Here is a 19,560-nt window from a genome sequence, read left to right as displayed (position 1 = left end):
ATGCAGACCATTAAGACGGAGAGCGTAAATGAGCTAGCTGCAGCATCACCCTCGGAGGCTCATTAGCGGGAGCAGCAAGGCTCCGAGGGCGAGCGAGCGCTGCTGTCCCGCTGCAGGAACGGCAAGGGGCTGCACAGCCACGCTTGCCGCAGCCACCCCACCTCCCCATCTGCACCAGGTTTGGAGCCAGGCAAGGAAAGGTCTGCAAGAGTTGGAAAATACAAAGGTATCTTTCCCCAAGAGAAACGCTCATGTTTTTCCAAAGGGAAATTGATCCTTAAGGTAATTACACAACCCTTACGGATGGTTTTCAGATGTCTTGGTCATCCCGGCCCAACCTGTCATTTTAGGGAGATGCTTTTTAAAACCTATTCCAAGCATATTGTTCCCTACCAGCACTGCAGCTGCAGTCCAGCCCTCCGATGCCGTGTTACCGCCTGGCTCCCGGCCTGCTGCACCCAGCACAGCCCCTGCACACAGACAGACAGACCGACCGACCTCACGCCCTGCAGCTCCGGGATAGTCCTCACCACATTTCCCAGCCCGTTCTCTCCCTTGTTTGTGCGCACACCAACACCCAGCCCGCAGTGGGCAGGTGGGAGGAATCCTGAATGTACAGGGAGTTTCTGAAGGAATATTTCATTTCTGAAGGAAAAGGAAAAGAAAAACACCCTATCTGGAAGCCCTCCAAGAACAAACAAGCAGCCCATTCTGACAGCCAGTGGAACAAAACAGTCTGAGATGCTTCCCCCCCACCCTCTTTAACTTTCCCTCACGAAGAAGCGTGGGAGGGAGGTGGGAAGCCTCCCCGTGGACGCTGGGCGAGGACAGCCCTGGTTTCTAAAGCTGTCCCTGCAGGCGGACAGGACCTGCTGGTCACAGCCTCAGCAACCTGAACTCTCTCCAAACACAGGACACTCAGAAGAGACCGAGACTGGGCGAGAGATGGGGGTGCGAGCAGCAAACCTCGCCGAAACCACGCTCTGCTGAGACACGGAGGTTTCAACTCTTTTTTGTGTGTGTGTGTTGTTTATTTGCTGTGAAATATTAACATTTCTTTTCCAAAAGGTGACTGTCCAAATGCCAAGTACCGACCTAGCAGGGGCACAGCAGGGCGCAAGGCTCGCCCACCAAAGCCCACCTCCCTGCGAGCGCCCCAGTCCTGGCCCCTCTCTTGGGATGCGCTGGGGAAGGGGCACGGGGCACCCAGGCTCCTCTCGGCATCGGGATGGTTGCGTCCAGGTGCGATATTTCAACACACTAACTTGTACCAGCTCTCCTCTGCCCCAAGGGGAGTCACAATTTCCTAATGAAGCACACACACACACCCCTTTTCTTTCTGGTTCGTGCAGAAGATGCTGCGTGGAATGACCCTGAGTACTGGGCTTTGTGGAGTTTGGCCGTGCCAGTATCTTCAGGCTGTTTCATTTTTTGCCCTTTCTGCTAAACCATGGTTACACCCACATGTTAATCTGTTTCAAGAAATGTTAATTATTATTTGCAACCAAAGCGTTTGACCTTGGGACAGTATCATCATCACACGCTGCAGTTCCAAGAGGCTGAGAAATCTGCAGAAGATTTTAATGAAGAAATACAAAAAGCTTGTTATAACATAAAAAATTCCTTTTACTCCAAGACTCACTTAAGTGATATTACCTGGGATGTACTCCCTTCCTTTCCCAAAGCACACTGAACAGTTAAGCTCAAGCGACGGCAGCTGCACTAATCGAGCACCAAGACATACAAAGGCTGACTCTGCCTGTTGACATCTTTCAGTCACGATGATGCTGACTCTGTCATTAAGTCTCAAGCGCCCAATGACATAATAAAGGAATAACATCTTGACGGGTTCAAATGAAACCAGGCATTTTTCAAACAATATGCAAAAACTGTTGGGTTACTCGAAAGAGACAGGCTGCTTCCCCCTCCCCTTTTTGGAGACACGGACTGGTAAGTGTTTTACCACTCACAGGGTTTTTCAAGGGGAAAAAAAAATCCTTTTCTCCCCAATTTTGTCTAAAACTATCACAAGGAGATCTCACACAAATCAAGAAGGTAAAGGAAAATCAATTTCATACACATTAAGTACATGCATTTACCCATGTCCTGATCGATACCTTGGACTCCTTGCACATTAAACCCCTTCCATCACTATTTAAGGCCCAACAGCAGAATTCTCCCATCCAGACTATGGGAGTTACGAAAGATCCTGCCCATACTTGTCTGATCTGAAACATAATACCCCTTAACGTGACCCCTTGGAAAAATACTAGGGAAAGCAGCCAAGGAGGAGGAAGGAGAAAAAAAAAAATACCACCAAAGCTTCCCAGAATGAACATTTCTGGCTCTTTCTTTCAGTTCCACTAAAAAGCTGCACATCTAGAAACAGACCAGATTTGTAAGTAGGAGAGAGAGGAAGGGGGGGAAAAAAAGCATGGAGAATGTGCCACAGCACAGCTAAAAGCTTCTGCTGCACTAAATACCGAAGGGACACCAGCGCTGGTGCCCAGCTCCTGCTCGAGCCCAGGAGCCGACTGCCGGGACGCTGCGTTTTCATCTGCTCCGTTTGGACACTGGGGTCGCGAGCCCAGGGACGGTGCGAGCCTCTCAACCCCACGCGCGTGCGCCGAAGACCTTCCAGCACCCCTACTCCACGCTCCCAAAAATCAGAGCAGCTTTGCAAACGGCAGTAACTCCCACCACGGTGTTTACTCGTGCTGGTCCTCGCCTGCCCAGCGACGCACAAAGTCCTTGGCAAGGAGCCGAGCTTCTCCCCGGGAAAGGCTCCCTGCTACGGCAGCTTGGTGAAAGCCCCAAGGGGTGCCCAGCCGACAGAGCTGAACATCACCGGGCTGGGGAAGCCCGGGAGCGGGTCTGATGCTGCAAAGCGTTTCTTGGCGGAGAACCCAGCCTCGATAACCAGAGACCTCGGGCGAGTGTGGGTGTTGCATGGCTGAAAGCAGACATCTCACCAGCCCTAAGCTGGAAGCAGAAAAAGCTGGCTGTAAGCAGAGACTCCCCTGCCGCAGCACCGGTGGGGGCCCAGCGTGCCCCCTCTCATTTCGGCCGGCGGGACGCCGGCTTGGTGGTTCAGCTTCCACCTACCAGCCGTTTCACAGAGGGCCTTGCTTCAGGGAACAGCGAAAGGCCAACTGCATTTTATCAGCAACTTGTTGCCCATGCACGATTTAAGGCTGCGGTGCTGTTACCAGCCCTCTGCAGACCGCAAAATACGCCAGCACGGCCCTTTCAACATTAACTGGGGCAGGCAGGATTCACAATCCACTAGATAGTTCAGGGCAATAGTCAGAGCAGGGAGAAATTTCCACCATTTGGAACCTAAAAATGTACATTACCAGAGGTGTGGCAGCACCTACCACATCCCTCGTGGCAAACACGGCCCGGGTAACAGCCCTGCGCGCGGCGCGGCACTACGCAGCAGAAAGCACTGTCTGCTACACGCTTGACTAGCCGCAGAAATCTGTAATTCATTTGCCCTGTGTTTTAGGGAAGTTCAGCGTCAGGGTTTCCTGTGCTTGCTTTTAGTGTTCTGGCTGCAAACATCTGGACACGCTGCACCTGCTAACGCAGCCCCCCCACCCCCCGAACCGCAGCTGATGTCCTCACGGTGCCTGGGAGCAGGATGGGAGGAGGGTCCCTGCATCGCACCACGTCTGAGAGCATCACCAGAGGCCAACCCGCACCACGGGAGGCTCGGTACGTGTGGAGCGGAGGACAAGCAGTCCCCAGGCTCAAATGAGCCCTCAAGCTGGCGAGGGTGGGGGGGAACAAAACACACCCACCCAACCCGCGCTCTTCCAGCCTGCTTTTGCCATTTGTAGCGCCCATCCCAACAGCCAAGCCTCCAGTACCATACCAGCAAGGACATTTAAAACACGGGTGGCCATACACCGGCTGAGCTAATGCCAGCAACACGCCAGCCAGCACGGAAGGGACCAAACATCACCCGCAGCTCCTGCGGGCGAAAGGGGAGTTAATCATCAACTGGTGAGGTCCCTGCACAGACACGCCTCGAGCTGCCACGGCAGGGCTGCCTTCCCCACGCTCTCATACGCTTCCCAGAGCTGGGGCTTCTCCCTCGGGCAAAGACTGCAGCACCCAAGGGCTCTGGGGCAAAACCCTGCGGGCAGCATCGAAGCCGCACGTGAATTTTCAGCTTGTTGGTGAAGCGCTTTGGTCACTCCTGAGAAGTACAGCAGCGGTCCGTAAAGCACAGTATCGCCCTGCAGAAGCCACCCCGGAGCGGCTGCGCTGCGCTGCTCCGGCACACGGAGGGCAGAGCAAGGGGGAGCGTGGGCTCAGGGCGTACCCACAGCTCCTTCGGTGGGGACAACGGCACGGCAAGCGCCGGGCACGCAAAGGGTTAAGCGTGTTCCTGGTCTCTTGCATGCAATCGCACAGATCTCTCTTCGCAGGCCAGTCGCTCTACTGCTTTCTCCGAAATTAAAGAAAAAAAAAAAATACACACGCCCTTCTTTTGGAGAATTCTTCTCACTTCCCGCCCCACCCGCCGCACACGCACTGGGCCAGTTACACAGCAATTAGAAACGTTTGCATCTGCGATAGGATCCCTTTCTTGACACGCATCCAACCACCACGTAGCAGCCATCGGAGAAACTGGCACAGAGGAGCACGACAAGGGAAGGTCTGTCCGGCTGCCCGCTCCTCTGGGGGATTTGTAAATAAACAGGAGGCGAGGCACGGCGGGGCCGCGGGGTGGGACGCCGTGCGCGGCTGCCTGCCGCCCTGGCAGCTCCTCTCCGCTCCCGACCGCTACCGCTTCGTGCGCTCTGCACCGCTTTTCATTTGGTTTGGGCTACGCGAGGTCAGCAAAACCCCCCCAAAAGGTCAAGAACGGGAGAGGGAGAGCTGCTCCCACCGCCAGCGGCTCAGCTTTGTTACGGCACCAAAATGCAGCTGTTTATCTGAAAACCTTGCGATTTCCACCTACCTGTGAATCTCATGTAAACCTCCCCCTTTCTCCCCTTTACACGCACAAACTATGTTAAAAAGGCACCCTTTAAAGTTCCGCTGCAGGGATATTGACTTGTACGTGAAGTCAGAGATGGTGGAGGGAGGGGAATTCTGAGCAGAGAAACAAAGAGAAACACAAACCACCAACTCTCAGTTATTAATCCCTTAAATAATTCTGACAACGCTCCCCACCCTCCTATCTGAAACCAAGCAGGAAATTCAGTTTTCTGACTCTCTGGCAAGGCGGGGGGGTGTGAGAGTGGGACGGGGGGACGACGGCAGTCGAGCCCCTTCCGCAGCTCTCCCAGCACCGACAGCCAGCGAGGTGGGACCTCTCCTTTTGCAGATACTCTGACCACAGGGTGCTGGTGATGAAGCTGGGGGCGAACCTGCAAGAGCATCCAGTGAGGACAGCTGGGATCCCCCAGGACTTTCCAAGAGCGCTCCACGCCGCCTCATTCGCAGGAGGAAGGGGACGCCTTTACACCAACAATGATTCTGAAAGCGCAGACGGTTTATAGAGGGCACCCATCGCTTCAACTCTGACGGTACCAGGACATCCCCGCTTCAGCGGCTCCCCTGTCCTCTCCCACCAGGGAGGCAGCCCTTGCTGCAGCCGCCGGAGCGTGCCATGCTCAGGGCCACCCTCCCCACCACGTGTGTCTCCTCCCCGGTGCTTCAGACGTTCAAGACAAGCCACGTCCGAGTCCTCCGCCAGCCGCGCACGAGGCGCACGTGCCAGCGAACCTCGGTGGGTTCAATTGAGAGGGAGGATTGATCCAGACCCCGCTCGAGCTGCAGGTCTCACCAACCTCTGGCCAAAACCAACAGAGTGAAAAACACTATTTTAATCTCAGTATCGGTATCTCCTCATTTTTCATCGGACCCCTGAGTCGCTTCCCTTTTTCATTTTTAGAATGGCATCATTTTGTATCCGTGGGTCAGGGTAGGAAAGACCCCTATCTTGCAAAAAAGCTCTTTTCAAACACTGCGGGGACTTCAAAAGAAAGTCAGGACAATTAAATACACGTCAGGAGAGCAGAGAGGAGCGGGAGGCTAATAAATGGCACGCTCCACAGGTTTATGAATATTTGAACTATATTTCTCAAAAAAAAAATAGTACATTACTGCAAGTTACTGAAAATGAGTAACTCCCTTTAATGAACCTTGCTACCATCATGCTGACTAATAGAGCGATAAAGAGTTTAATCCATATTTACGTACATTTTATCTCATTATAGTTGCTGCCAATAAATTAGCAAGTCCAATAAGAGTTACATTTTATACCATCACTGCTATTAAATGCACAAGAAGTACTGCGCAACATCACGCCGTACACGAGCACGGGGTTTTTATTTCTTTTTCAGGAGACGGGCTGCGCCAGCGAAGACCGCGCAGCACCCCTGCGAAGACCCCAGCGCTCGCTCCTGCAAGGTCAGACCCCAGTTAGGGACCAGGCAATATTAACAGGGGTTTTCTTCCGCGGAGCGCTGCATGCTGTGCTCCTCCTGCATCCTGCGGCGGAGAGGCAGCCACAGAAAGACACTTCCGCAGAATGCATTAGTGATAGCTTTTGAACCATTTTAAAGGGGTAAGATTTAAAAAAATTTTAAAAAAACCCTTAAAAATAGAAATATTAAGAGCCAACTTGTAGAAAACAATATAACAACATAGTCTTTTAGGGTGTCTTAAAGGGGCAGAGCTAGAAATACAGGTGGTCAGCGCCTGGGGTCACTTTTGGAAAGCTCTGTCACGAAACACAGCATGTCCCCGCCACGGCGGGATTGCTAAACAACTGGACATTGGGGAAAAAACTGGCCGTGAGCAATCTGAACTGGCCTTTTGACTCCCTTGGGTAACTGGGAAAGACTGCAACTGAGATTACAAGAAACATGACGCATCTATTTGGCAAAAGCCTGCACTTGCCAATTACCCGACATCCCATGAAGGCAGAAATGGAGCTCCACAGGGATTTCGGCTGGAGAAGCCCACATGGCTCACGATCCCATTTCACCAGCTGTTACCCTGGTGACAGTAAGGAAGCAGGAACTTCCCAAGCTTAACGCTTAAGAAGTAGCAAAACCAGGGATAAAAACCCACATTCCTGGACTCGAGCAGCCCCTGGCCACACTTGCTCCTTTGGAAGAGGCTCCAGTGATCCTACGGCAGCTCCTCCTTGATGAAGCCCTGGCTCAGAAGCCAAAGGGAGCAATGGAAAACTCTCTCAGAATAACAGCTGGTCAAGGCAAGACTGAGGGGTCTGATTTTTCCTACTCTTCGAAAGCACTAGTGTTTTTCTTACACCAGAAACCCTGAAGGACCCTGCCGATTCCAAAGGACAATCCCTTTACGCATAGGTTGGCACCAGTTAAACACAAGCTCCTGCCTTTCTACTCGGTGATTACACCGCAGCAAACCCAAATGCTACTAGTAATTGCTGTCTCACCAGCCTTCTGGTTTGGAGGAAAGAAATAACTACTGAAGTGGCATCCAGAAAGGAAACACCCAACGCCACTCCACCAAGGTTTCTATGTAATTAAATGGTTGACTGTTACTGTGCTCCCTTCCGAAAAGTCTCCTACACGGCACGTCTCGTAACCAAAAAACGCTATCGATCTAAGCACTGAATAGCTCCAGGAAGAATTTTTTGTGCGTGAAGTCTGTGTTTGGCCAGTGGGAACATGGATTAGGGACTCAAATCGCCGTGACTCAAAACAGAAAGGCGCTTTGGTCAACGGCAGATTTTCCCTTGTTTATTTGCTTTGCCACTGTTGAACACAGATCTGAGGATAATGTGGGAATGAAAGGTGGTAAAGACAATGGGAATGTTTTGACAGGCTTCCAGAGGGATTTAGGGTGGTGCGGACCTGAACAGCTGATATCCCTACCAAACTGATAAAAAACTGCACTGGGAAAAAGATCAGCAGGATTTTTGTGTAGAGAATCTGCGCCTCCCAAATCACGTAAGATTGCATATAAGGTTGTTTGAGGATGACGATGTACATGAAAACAAGCAAGATCCAGGCAGTTTCCCGTATGTTTGTGACAAGTTTCTTTTCCAAAGTCTCCTAAGAAACTCAGTTGTGATGAGGTAAGAGGGAATGGCAAATCGTCTCCCCTTCCCAAGTGACAAACCTGAACGTCCCCCAAAAATGTGAACAGGAGGAGGAAGGAACAGCTGTTCCCTAACCAGACCAAAAAGGAAACCAAACTGTGTTCAGCTGACATGCTCCAGCACTGTTTAAACGCCAGGCTCTATTAACAGGCGATTTAAAACAGCACAAAGCAAGAGACAACGTAACGATAAAGCAGCATTTTAATTAGCAGTGGTTCTTTCCCCAGCCCTAAAGGTTCCTTCTGTGCATTCATATCCCCAGAACAACAAAAGCCTTCTTGTATTCCGTAAATCAAAAAACTCATAAAACAAGCCCCTGCAATTGCACATTCCAGATAATGGTCCAGAAATAAATTAGGCAATAAATATCAAATAATATATCCCCATCAGCAGTAAAAATCTGCTCTTTGGATAATCAGAAGAGAAGATGCCTTCCAGCAGCTTATGCCTGGTACCTCGAAATAGGTGAAACAGCAGAGAGCTTTAATAAATCTTTTAACACCTTTTCCACAGAAGAATAGAGCAATTGTCCTGCGTAAGAGCTTCCCTGAGCCCAGTATCCGTCAGAGTAACAGCACAGCCCTGATGCTGTTCATGTCAAAAGCAAGGGTATCAGAACAACAGCCACTTGTCAAAATCGTGTAGGATTTTCCTCCCTTGCAGCTGGGTCTCATTCAGCGTTCGGTGCCACCCATCAATTACAGCAAAACACAAAAACATGCTCTCTCCTCTCCCTTCCAGGTGACACACGGCACAAACACAGCCAGCACCCAGGAGCTGCTGGAAGGAAAAAAAACTTCCAAACACCCTTTTTGGAAACACTCAGGGGACTAATTCCACCCTGGCATGAAACTTCCTGGACCACCCCTCCCCTCCCCGAAATTTGGTGGCCACGCTGCAAACCCAACGGCCGTTTTGGTAAAGCTGTTTTGCTCGCAGCCGTGCGGAGGCAGCAGCTGGGGAAGGAGGACTGCGCCGGGTCTGCACCCTGTGCAGGGTCTGCACCCGCTCGGGGGCAAAACCAGAGGCGCTTGCGGACGAAGGGTCCTTGCCACAGGGTTTGTACAAACCTGGGTCCAGGCGCGTAGGGATTTGTAGCACTGCTATAGGGAAACGTGCTGCTGGGGATGCAGGGCTCAATCCCCCAGGCTGGTTTATGCAGAGCAGGGATGATGCTTTAAAACCAGTTCTAACCTGCTGTGCTTACAGGGAGCTCACGTGCAAGGAGGTTGGTGCGGCTTTGCCCCAGTCACCCAGCGCGGCAGCTGGAAGAGGACCCAGGGCCCTGACCCCAGCGCAGCACCCAGTCCCCAGGGCTGCAAGCCTCTCCCAGCTGCTCTTACGAACACATAGATAAAATCTGGTGATTTCCCCCCCCCAAAAAAGAAAGACATTTTTCATGGACTTTAGAGACTGATCCCAGAGGCTTTGTAATCTAAAGCACAAAGCTTGAAGGCTCGATGCCCCTTCACTAAGGACACAGCAGAACCAACCCCTAGATACACAGGGTACCACGAGCACAGGGAACAGATGCCCAGTGCATGGGTTAAGGGTGCAGAAGCTGCTCATAAAGACAGAAGGGCTTTGTATTTTCACCCAAAACCTGCAGCACAAGTCCGGAGAACTGCCCGGTGCCAGCAGTGCCGGAACCATCACTTCCCAACAGCTCAGGAGTAATTCTTACCTTTCCAAAATCGCGTACATCGAAGAGGTCAAAGGGATCAAACAGATCGCTGTTTCTTAACCCAAATTTGTCGTGACACACTTTTAGGAAGGTTCGGATGTTCTTCAAACAGAGAAACTGGGGGAAACAGAGAGAGAGAGAAAAAAGTGAGCAAGACAGGCACAAATCTTAACTGAGATTTACTGAATTAAATTCACATGTGAGACAAGTTAGCAGGAACACAGAAACTTGCACTGCAAAGCCACGGATTAGTTTATTTGTTGCTACTGAAGATACCAGACCCCGGGTGCCCTGTGAGGACTCCTGTGTTCTCAGCTGCGCACCAGAAACAAACGCCCTTTTGAAAAACAAGCTTCACATAAGGTAACATTGCAGAAGGGCTGGAAAACTTCAGCCAGGATGTTTCCCTTTCAAGGCTGAAGCCAAATATAAGTTACAGCTGATGTTCTACAGAAGCCCAGTGTTGGACTTTTAACCATTTCCAGCACGCTCCCGTTTGGTTCCCCCGAGCGAAGGGACACCCGTTACATCCCTTGCTGTACGTGCTGCTGTACATCTGGACATGCGCGCGGATACACACATCCCAAACAAAAGATTAGGACACTGAAAACAACGTGGGTTTTTTTGCTTTGGGGTCTGAAGCAATTGACAACTTACTCAAGTCCCGTTTGCTCCCGTACCCTCGCGCCTCCCCGATGCTGCGGGCATCACGTGCATTAGCAGAGCCATGAAACGTCAGCCAGCCGCATACGGCCCGTTCCCAGCCGCCAGTCCTGAGGCTCAGCCACGGCAGCTGCGCCTGGCCCAGCTCCGACCCTGTTCCCAACACCAGGGCAATCCCTGGGACCGTTTCCACAAAGCTTTGCTCATCTTTAATCTTAGCCCATTTGAAAAGGCAGAAATCTCACCCCTCTAGGGACCACCCTCGGTTATTGAGGGAGCTCAACTGGCAGCGCAACATTATGTTTCTCTTTCAAGAGGATCCTGTCTTTGGCTATAGAAATAATTGGTCATTTGTTCACGAGCAAATTGGGGATTTTTGAAGTCTGGGGACTCCAGCCGGTCTCACTCCAACAATGATGCCTGGCAGCTCAGGGACTGCGATGAGAAGAACAAAAATATGCTTCATTTTCGTGGCTGCATCACCTACATCCTCCATCAGGATGGACTGACTCTGCTGAGCAAGCCAATTAATTTCACTTCTATCTGCATCCTCGTGCTATTCCACAAAACACCTTCAATTTATTGCTGTATTTTTAAACATCTTTTTCAGCCAATTCCTCACAAATATGTAACAAACATGTTAGAATTCTAAGTAAATCGACCCATTAAAGGGGTGAATCATCCCCACGTGATAAACAGGCGCGGGATGCAAGCTGCCTTTGGGTGGGCTTGGTCAGCGTGGTTTTGTCACGTGGCACTATCTCCGCTCCCCAAGTTGCCATCAAACCAACACGCTCCCTGCGAACTTCACTGAGAGTTCAAAGCAAAATAAAATAGCTTAATTTTCTTTCAGTTGAAAGACTCAAAGTAGAGTCTTTGGGGCAACTCCGTCGCAACGCCACAGACGCGCCGCGACGCAGCTTGTTATCATCGCATGTGGGGTTACATGCGAGGTTTGCGGCGATGGAGTAGCAAGACCACCTCATTAACAACAGGCTGATTCACCTACACAAAGGAAGAAATAACGTTCTACCCCATCCCAGCCCCCTCTAGACGCAGCCACCGAGCGACAGCAGAGCTCCCCCAGCACAGGACGTCCCCATCACATCAGAGCCTTCTCATTAGACAAGCAAGTGCCGGAAACAGAAAATGAAAACAGTTCTGTTTTTCTAGGGCATTCCTCTCTCTCACATAAATGCTGCGGTAAATATAATCCAAAAACCCTCTCAGTCTAGACAGAATTGCTTGTCACCGACACAGATTTAGTAACTTTATCTTCTGGGTCTCTGCAAGATTTTACACCCTGGGCAAACCGGCTGCTTGCAGCAGGGGTATATTTTCCTGTTGCACTGCAGTCTCATTGATTTCAAATTCCTAGCACATGTTTATTTTAAATCCTTTTAAGCCTCCGGTTTTGAAAGTTAATAACACAGGTTATAGCCATAATTACACAGAGCAAGAGCCAAGCTTCCTCTGCAAAACTGGCCCTTCCATGCTCTTCGCTCCCCACCTCCTGCTCGTCCCAAGGCTGGGGCAGCAACCGAGGCCGAAGGGCTCAGGAAAGATGGACATTCACAGCGCTGACGTTCAGCCAAGGAAAGACACTCAGCGGGTGTGAAAGCCTGAACCCTCTGCATGACGCATTTGTGGTTCACATTCCTGAAAAGCTCCTCGTTCACGCTACCTGGTTTATGAAGGGTCGCAGAGAAATCACACATCCAAGCAAGCGGACGCCTCGTCCCGACAGCATTTCTAACTGGGAGCAAGCCCTGGCTCCACCACGGCTTTAGACTGGGCTGAGCTACCCCAATCTCAGCTTGGCCCCGGTGAGAAAGGACAAGACCAACCACGCCGTTCAACATCAGCTGCATCCAACTGCCTTTGCTCATCCAGTTCAAATCTGGGAGCCGTCACGCCGCCGGCTGCTAAACGAGCACGAGGCGCCCGCCGCAGTGCCGCTGTCCCTCCCGCAGCTCCAGGTGACGTCTGCAAAAAGCCACCAGGCGCTGCCACCACGCAGCCAGCCGCTGAGCGCGGGCAGAGGGCAAGCATCAGGGAAGAATCCGATAATCTATTTAAAGAGTTGCTGAAAAGGCCCGATGTAAAACACAACGAACCAAGGCGGCGGCACCGCAGTCCCGCTCCGCCAGCGAGGAGCTGGAAGCGGAGCGAGGCCACCGCGTTGCCCACAAGTAAAGCCACCGCTTGGGATGAAAACTGTAGGTAGATTTTAGCCCCACTCCTCACACACAAGAAGTCAGGGTGGGTACAACCCACGCGCGGTGTTAGCGGCACAATTTGCTCCCGCACAATTTCTCTCTCCCCGGTTTGCAAAATATCTTGTGCTTTTGCTCACAGGCGTTTCAAGGTTGGTTTGCCGTTGATGGAAGATCATGAATTGTTGGCTTAATAGTGTTACTCAATGGCCACACATTAAAATTAGCTACAATTGAATATGAGCTGCGCCGAGGCTGTTTTATTTACTAGTCAATCACACCTTTGGACAAGTAAACACTCCACAGGAGGAAGAGAGAGAGAGAAAGAAATCAATGTTCTCCATGGGGCTCATTTACCACCTGCCAGCCCCAAAATCAATGGTGTCATTTATAACGCCTCGAGCGAGACCAGCGCTGAACCAGGCTCCTGCAATCTCCTCCAGTGCAAGGGCCAGTGGGAGCCCAAGCACCACGCATCCCGAGTCCTGCCATCGCCCTCCTCCGCACCCAAAACGACATCGGTACCCACCAGCCACCGCTTCTATGGATAAACACTGCCAGCAACCAGGATGATCAGTTCTGGAACTAGACCCCAGAGATCACAGCATCTCCCGTGGATACCAGCATCTCCCACCGTACCGCCATCCAGGCTCCAAAAGCAGCCACGGCACAAGTCCTCGGCGTGGGGAGAGCTGCGAAGTGCATCCGAGGTGCTTTGGAGAGGGCAGTTAAAGCCAGAGCGAAGGGTCAAGGATGGCACCCTACCACAGGGAGCAAGAAACACATCCTATAAAATAAAATACCGTGAAGCCTGCCAACAGACAAGATAAATACGTGATCGGTTCTGACCCAATCCTCTGAGGGTTGCAAGGAGCCCGTGGTGACAGCCGGGCTCTGGCTGTCGCCACGGCAGAAGGGCCCTGCCACCTGCACTCACTGAGTTTCAGAACAGCTTATCTTATTTTTAAACACTCTGCAATGCTGTAAGGTGAATAAACTGCTCTGCGCCACCGCCCGCCCTGCCCCAGCCCAGCAGAAACCGGCTTTGCAAAGCTGGGGGGGGCAGCTGCGATTTCGGGAGCACCGCCTGTGCCTCTGCCCAGGCAGGACCACAGCTACCCTGGTGCACGCAGGGTGGCGAGCAGCCCCCAGCACCTGGGACACGCAGGAAACTCCTCAGCGGCTTCTGGGACGTTCTTTTTTAAAGAGGGTTTTTGTTATATTATGTGTTTTCTTGAATTCAGTAAGTTTAGACACTCCTTGGATGATCACCGTGCATGTAAAGGGTATTGCTGCCAAGTTTTCAATGCAACTCATAAATTCGTCCTGCAAACTTATAAATACCTTGGAGAAGCTTCCAGTGGAGACGGAGAAAGGGACAGTTTGGTACTTGGGATAACCCCACTTGGCACAGGGACAGCGGGAGCTTAGCAGGGACATGCCCAGCCACCCCAAGGCTCTGCTCCCGCACCCCCGTGCAGGAAGGGCAGGTCGGATGTTTCTGCAGTTGGAAACTCCAGCTCCGGGGGCGGGAGGGGAGCCCGCGGGAGGGTGCACAGCAGCTCAGCACCACGCTCATCTTCACGCCCTCGTTTTAGTTACCACCGCCCCTCCCTGCGGTCCCCATATGACTGCGCGCCCACAGCACCTGCGCTGACTAGACAGCGGCCATTTCCGATGCAAATTTGTCAGAAAAAGAGCCAACTCCTCAAGCACGTTGGGGTCAGGCTGGAAACCGTCCCCCGGCCTCGGCAGGGATGCTCGCAGGCTGGAAAGCCGCGTGCGTTCCTGCCTCCCACCAGCGCGGCTTTGCTAAGGGGAGGTGGCCAAGAGGCAGGGGAAGAGCCGGCAAGTGCAGCAGCGTTTGCTTAACAGCCAAACTGCCGGAGGTGGGATCTGGAGGACATCCATGAGCATGGGAGCAGTCCCCGGCCTCTGCATTTGGGGTGGCACAAGGGAGGAGGTGCAAGGCTTGGGAGGCTCCAAGCGACTTTTAATAATGCGATAAAACATAGGGAAAGGAAGCAAAGGGGGCAGCCGGTTTCTCTGGCGGGGCAGGCTCATGCACCAGCTCACAGCTTTTCAGAAGGGGCATTTTGGAGAGGCAGCAACTGCCAGCAGCTGGGGTTAGCGCTCCGAGGAGGAGCGGGGCTGCCCACAATAGCACCGGGCAGGCTGCCACGCGCGGAACCGCGGCCAAAGCCGTGGGCTCGAAACGGGCCCTGCAGCATGCAAGGAATGCTGCAGCTTTGCCGTTTGAGATAACCCATTGATGAATGACGAAAGCAACTTTCTTTAGCGCTTCCTGACCGTGATGTCAGATTTCCTCTTATCTCACTGCCGGCACAGCTCAAAAGCACCAGGGGAAAAGTAAGTCCCCAACAGGGAGCTGTGAGCATCTGCTTATCACAGCCTTTGCAAACGGGGAAGGGAGGGTCTCTCATTGACAAAACACATGATTTGCAACTATCAGTGGGGAAATGGGTATCCTATCGCTCAAACCTCTCAAGAAAACCAAAGGACGCACCTCCGAGTTGTGCCGAGTTTCCCCTGCACTAATCTGACATTGCAAAGGAGCATCAAAGCTCCCTTTGCTTGCTCCAAAGTCAAGAGCGGAGAGAAAGTCCAAGAGCATCCAAGTACCCAGCAGGAGCCACAGGGCTGCAGCCAACATAACTCTGCATTTTAAACTGTGCGAATCACAGCCTTTATCTGATCTCTCCAAACGTGCCTGCCCAGTCCAGCTCGCCTCCACATCAAGGTGTTACCGGGACAGCTTCGGGAGCAGTAATAAGAGTTAAAAGCACAAGTGGAGATTGTATCACCCTCCACCAGCAACACCAAATCTTCCGTGGCTTTGTTCCTTCTCACGCTTCGCCCCGTTGTCTCTGGTGGAAAGAAGCAGCCGCAGAAACGATACAAAACATCTCTGCAGGAAATTTCCCTTCCCATTCACATTGGGATTCAAGTCGCAGCTCATCAATTACTTTAGATGGACAGATTAAATTTCGGGTTGTTGGACAGCAGATTTATCTATTGAGAAGTGCAGAATGAAATTATTTCTCAAACAATTTAGTGCTATTATTTCCCCCATTTCAAAGACATTCCTATCACAGAGCGCTCACAGGCTGGGCAAATTCCACTTAGCAAGGCTGATTAATGAGCTCAAAACGCTGATGAGCGCTGACCTCCCCAGAGCTTCTGCTCCTCACATCCACCCCCCAAGCAAGGACTAGCCCTCGGGGAGTACCTGAGGGAGAGCAACCATTTATTTCAGCACCCTCCTCCTTAGTGGGAGGACCAGGAGGAAAGCAAACCTGCAGCGAGCAAAGGTCCTTTCCAGCAAGAAGCATCAGCCAGAGCTCAGAGGGCTGCAAGCCTCTCGCAGAAGCTCACCAGGAGCCTCTGCCTTGCCTTGCTCTACTAGAAGCACAACACGGAGCCAGGCAGCTGGGAGGCTCTCCGGCAGCAAGCCCAGCACCGCAGCGCGCCGGGGCAGGCTGCCGAGCCCTGCTCTGGTTCCTGCTTGTCCTCACACCTTTGCTCATCATCGCTCTCGCACGGGTCAAGAGATAAAGAGCTCCCAGTTACCTTACAGGAGCTTCCCATCGTGATGTATGGGCTCCAAAGCAAAGAGGTATCTCAGATGACATTAAGCTCACGAACTGGAAGGTGGAATATACATAAAATAGTAAAAACAATCTAAAAAAGCCAAATCACTACAAGGGGAAGCTCTGGAGCCATCTATTAAATACACTGAAGTCACGAGGCTCAGCCCCAGCGGCGGAGGAACGGCTCTCAGCAGCGCTCATCAGAGCGGGCACAAACATTGACCAGAGCTCCTGGATTTCATACAAGACATGAAGTACTGAAACAAGGCGAGGACCGGAGGCAAATACCTCCGAGGTGGCAGATGTTCAGAGGATGTGGGAAGAGCAAGAGACAGAGGACAGGGTCAAACGATTACATCCAAATTAGCCAGAGATGCAGAAGAGATGCTCAGTGACACACTGAAGTACATACTGAAGATGTATAGAAATCAGCTGCATCTGTGCTTTCTCTGCTTGCAGGAGGAGCCCGCGCGAGAGCAGCAGCATCGCATCCCCTGCCCCGGGGCTGGTGTCACCCCACCAAGCAGCACTGCACGGGCCAAGCCCAGCACTGCCAGAGCTCAGCCTATTTTATCCTAGGGAAGTTTTGCTGACCCCAAACTGCACCCAAGGACCGCCAGGCTCGTTTCCTCCATTACGTATGCTCCTTCAGAGAAAGAAATGGAAAAGAAAAACAGAAAGTCCTGAAGGGTGGCTAAAACCCCCATCAGGCAGCTGAGGAGTCCAAGATGATAACGCAGGGCTGGAGGAGGGGACAAGGATCAAGTAACATCCCCCAGTTTGGAGAAGGGAAAAGAAATCACAGGAAAGCCCCGACCCTGGCGTCCTCCCCGACAGCAGCTATGATCCCCTCAAAGCTTAAAAACACGGGCTGAGCCCTCCCCGGTGGCACGGTGGGAGGGATTCGTTAGAGCCCGTGCAACGAGCCAGCAGACCCCACATCGCGTGGCGGGCGGCCCCGCCGGGAGCACTTGGCTCGGCAGAGCACGGCCGCTCGGCGTCTGTCCGTCCCGGCATCTGTCCTGCCGTCGGAGGGTCACCCAGCGGCACGCAGGGGCTTTAAATGAGCGGAAGGAAGCTGCAACTTCCCAAAGAAAACGGCGGAGCTGCAGCCGATGACAGTACTTCCCTCCTTTGTGGAGCCCTCCGAGGGCTGCGAACGTAGGGCTCTGCTGAGAAAGCGGGAGTTGTTAAGGTAAGGGCTTTAACTGCGATGCCTGGAAGCATTTTATCAGAGATGCTTACAGGGTCTGACACGGACTGCTCGCACACCTAAGGTCTGGACAGCCCAGACCTTTTGCCCCACCACCCAAAAATCCAGTGGGTCCAAAAGGTTCAGCACGGGTCCAAACCCCAACCACAGGTTTGAGGTTCGTGTAACTAAAAAACTTGCCACTGAGGTTTTTAGAAAACCCTAATCAAGTTCCCGGCATCGCATCAGGCGGCTCTACTTCAGAGAGTTATCTTTTAGATGTCTGAGTGATCTGCAGAGCTGCTCCCAGGAATAACAAGAGCTTCTTGCAAAATCAGGTGGGTGCAGCCCTCTCTGAAGTCCCTGGTCTTCACAAACTCCTCCTCTAAGAGAGGGAATTTCAGGTTTCCCTGTATGATGGACAACACTGCTTTGAGCCACGGGTCTTATTAGTGTTACAAAATGAACACATGAGAGGCAATACCCCCTTTTCCTTTGCTACCCACCCCAGCGGTGATGCCTTTTGGGAGCTGGATGGTGAATACAGGCTCCCAGATATATGAAGGAAGGGCCAGGGAACACCAATACATCCCTAATGACCCTGGACAACCCCGAGCTGAAATATGCCCTTGTGTTATCCCCCAAGCAGCACCTGCTGATGTGAAAATCCCTCCACGGATGCCCTCCTGCTCTGATGACCTGCCCGACAGCAGCGGTGTGCCGCATCCTTGGCAGCGCTGTGGCAATGTCCGGGAAAGACCCGTGTTACATCCCTACGTCCCCTTGGACCAGACCAAACCGTAACGGCCCAGCAGACGGAGCCGGACCACGTGCCTGCTCTTCCAGACACCCTCTCCGTAACCATGTGCATCAAGATTTAAAAAGCCAAATGCAGAGCAGCAGTTTTCTCTGCAGGTCCTGGCCTGCCCCAGAGCCGCGTGGGGCTGGCTGCCGGGACGGGGGGCGACGGGGCAGAGAGCAGAGGCTGTTTGCAGCCCAGGCTATGGCTAAGTGTCAAAGACCACCAGGTATCACCACCATGCTTTTGAGGAGAAACCAGCCAGACCTTTTGAGGCTCAGCAGTATCACAGGGAAATACAAGAAAGGGTTTTCTTTTCGACTTTCCCACACAATCCAGGGTTAGAGCCTCTGACTCCTGCATCCCAGATCTGGGCTGTCTCTCCAGTATACTTCCCAGCAGACTGCCAAATCCAGGCTTGGCTTTGCACAGGACAAGATCTGAGACTACATAAAGATTGGGAGCTGGAGAGCTCGGAAGGATTGCTCAATCTGCCCACATTTGGCAGCCTTACTAGAGAGTTCCCTTCCACGCTCATTAAATCCAGCCTTTTCTTCCTCTCGCTAGAAGACGTCCGGCTCCATCGGGGGAACTTGCTTAAGAAAGGGGTGCAGAAAAGAGAGACGTCTTGGCTTTTATTACTGACATGAAGTCCTAAAGTCATGTTTGCCTCACCGGGGCTCACCCTTCATCACTCATAAAATAAGACCATAGGTAAAAGATAGGGTATGTAAAAAAAAAGAAGTTACGATTATAGCTGATCAAGAAATGGGATACCTTCCCACGCGCTGAGATTTCAGCAAAGAAAATTCAAAACATTTTGTCCAACCCAAAGCTTTAAGACAGGACTTGACCTGAACCATGACAATCAAATTAAAACACAGAATTCAGCTGCTGTTAAAGAAAATGAGCGATTGCGTAACTCTATATAGCGTTACACTGTAATGATACGCTTCCAGAAGACTTTCCAAGCAGTCATTGTTCTCCTGCCCTTCAGGCTGGCGCAGGGAATCGGACCGTGATGAACTTTTGACAGGACAGCGATGAGAACAGCTACGGTACGTCTCCGAGATGAGTAAATAGCAGCCAAGCCGGGAAGTCAAGCCTTGTCACGCCAAGTATTCGGGCCAGACCTGAGAGAGGAAGCTCCAGGTGGCAGCCTGCAAGCCTGGGCCAGTTCAAGACATTCTTGTCTATTTGAAACCAAGCTGCCCTATATAAATGCTGAAGAGAGAAGCTCTGACTTTGGAGACAGAAGTGAACCGTGGCGTGGGATCTGAGGTAG

The 19,560-nt window shown here is 52.1% G+C and overlaps 1 protein-coding gene across 3 annotated transcripts in view; it reads right to left on the bottom strand.

Annotated features, from left to right (window-relative positions):
* VAV2 (vav guanine nucleotide exchange factor 2) overlaps positions 1 to 19,560 on the bottom strand; it is a 153,981-nt gene that overhangs the window by 109,083 nt on the left and 25,338 nt on the right. For 2 of the 3 annotated variants that reach the window (XM_064468486.1, XM_064468484.1), the window contains exon 2: positions 9,795 to 9,911. In XM_064468486.1, the coding sequence (XP_064324556.1) occupies positions 9,795 to 9,911 (117 nt within the window). Of the gene's footprint in view, positions 1 to 3,877; positions 3,905 to 9,794; positions 9,912 to 19,560 lie in introns of those variants that run through there. The other variant, XM_064468485.1, reaches the window with a different exon arrangement.

This window comes from Phalacrocorax carbo, chromosome 18 (assembly GCF_963921805.1).
Source record: "Phalacrocorax carbo chromosome 18, bPhaCar2.1, whole genome shotgun sequence".
Classification (NCBI taxonomy): domain Eukaryota; kingdom Metazoa; phylum Chordata; class Aves; order Suliformes; family Phalacrocoracidae; genus Phalacrocorax; species Phalacrocorax carbo.
The sequence above is the reverse complement of the archived record's forward strand: the minus strand, read 5'-3'. Positions and strand labels throughout refer to the sequence as shown.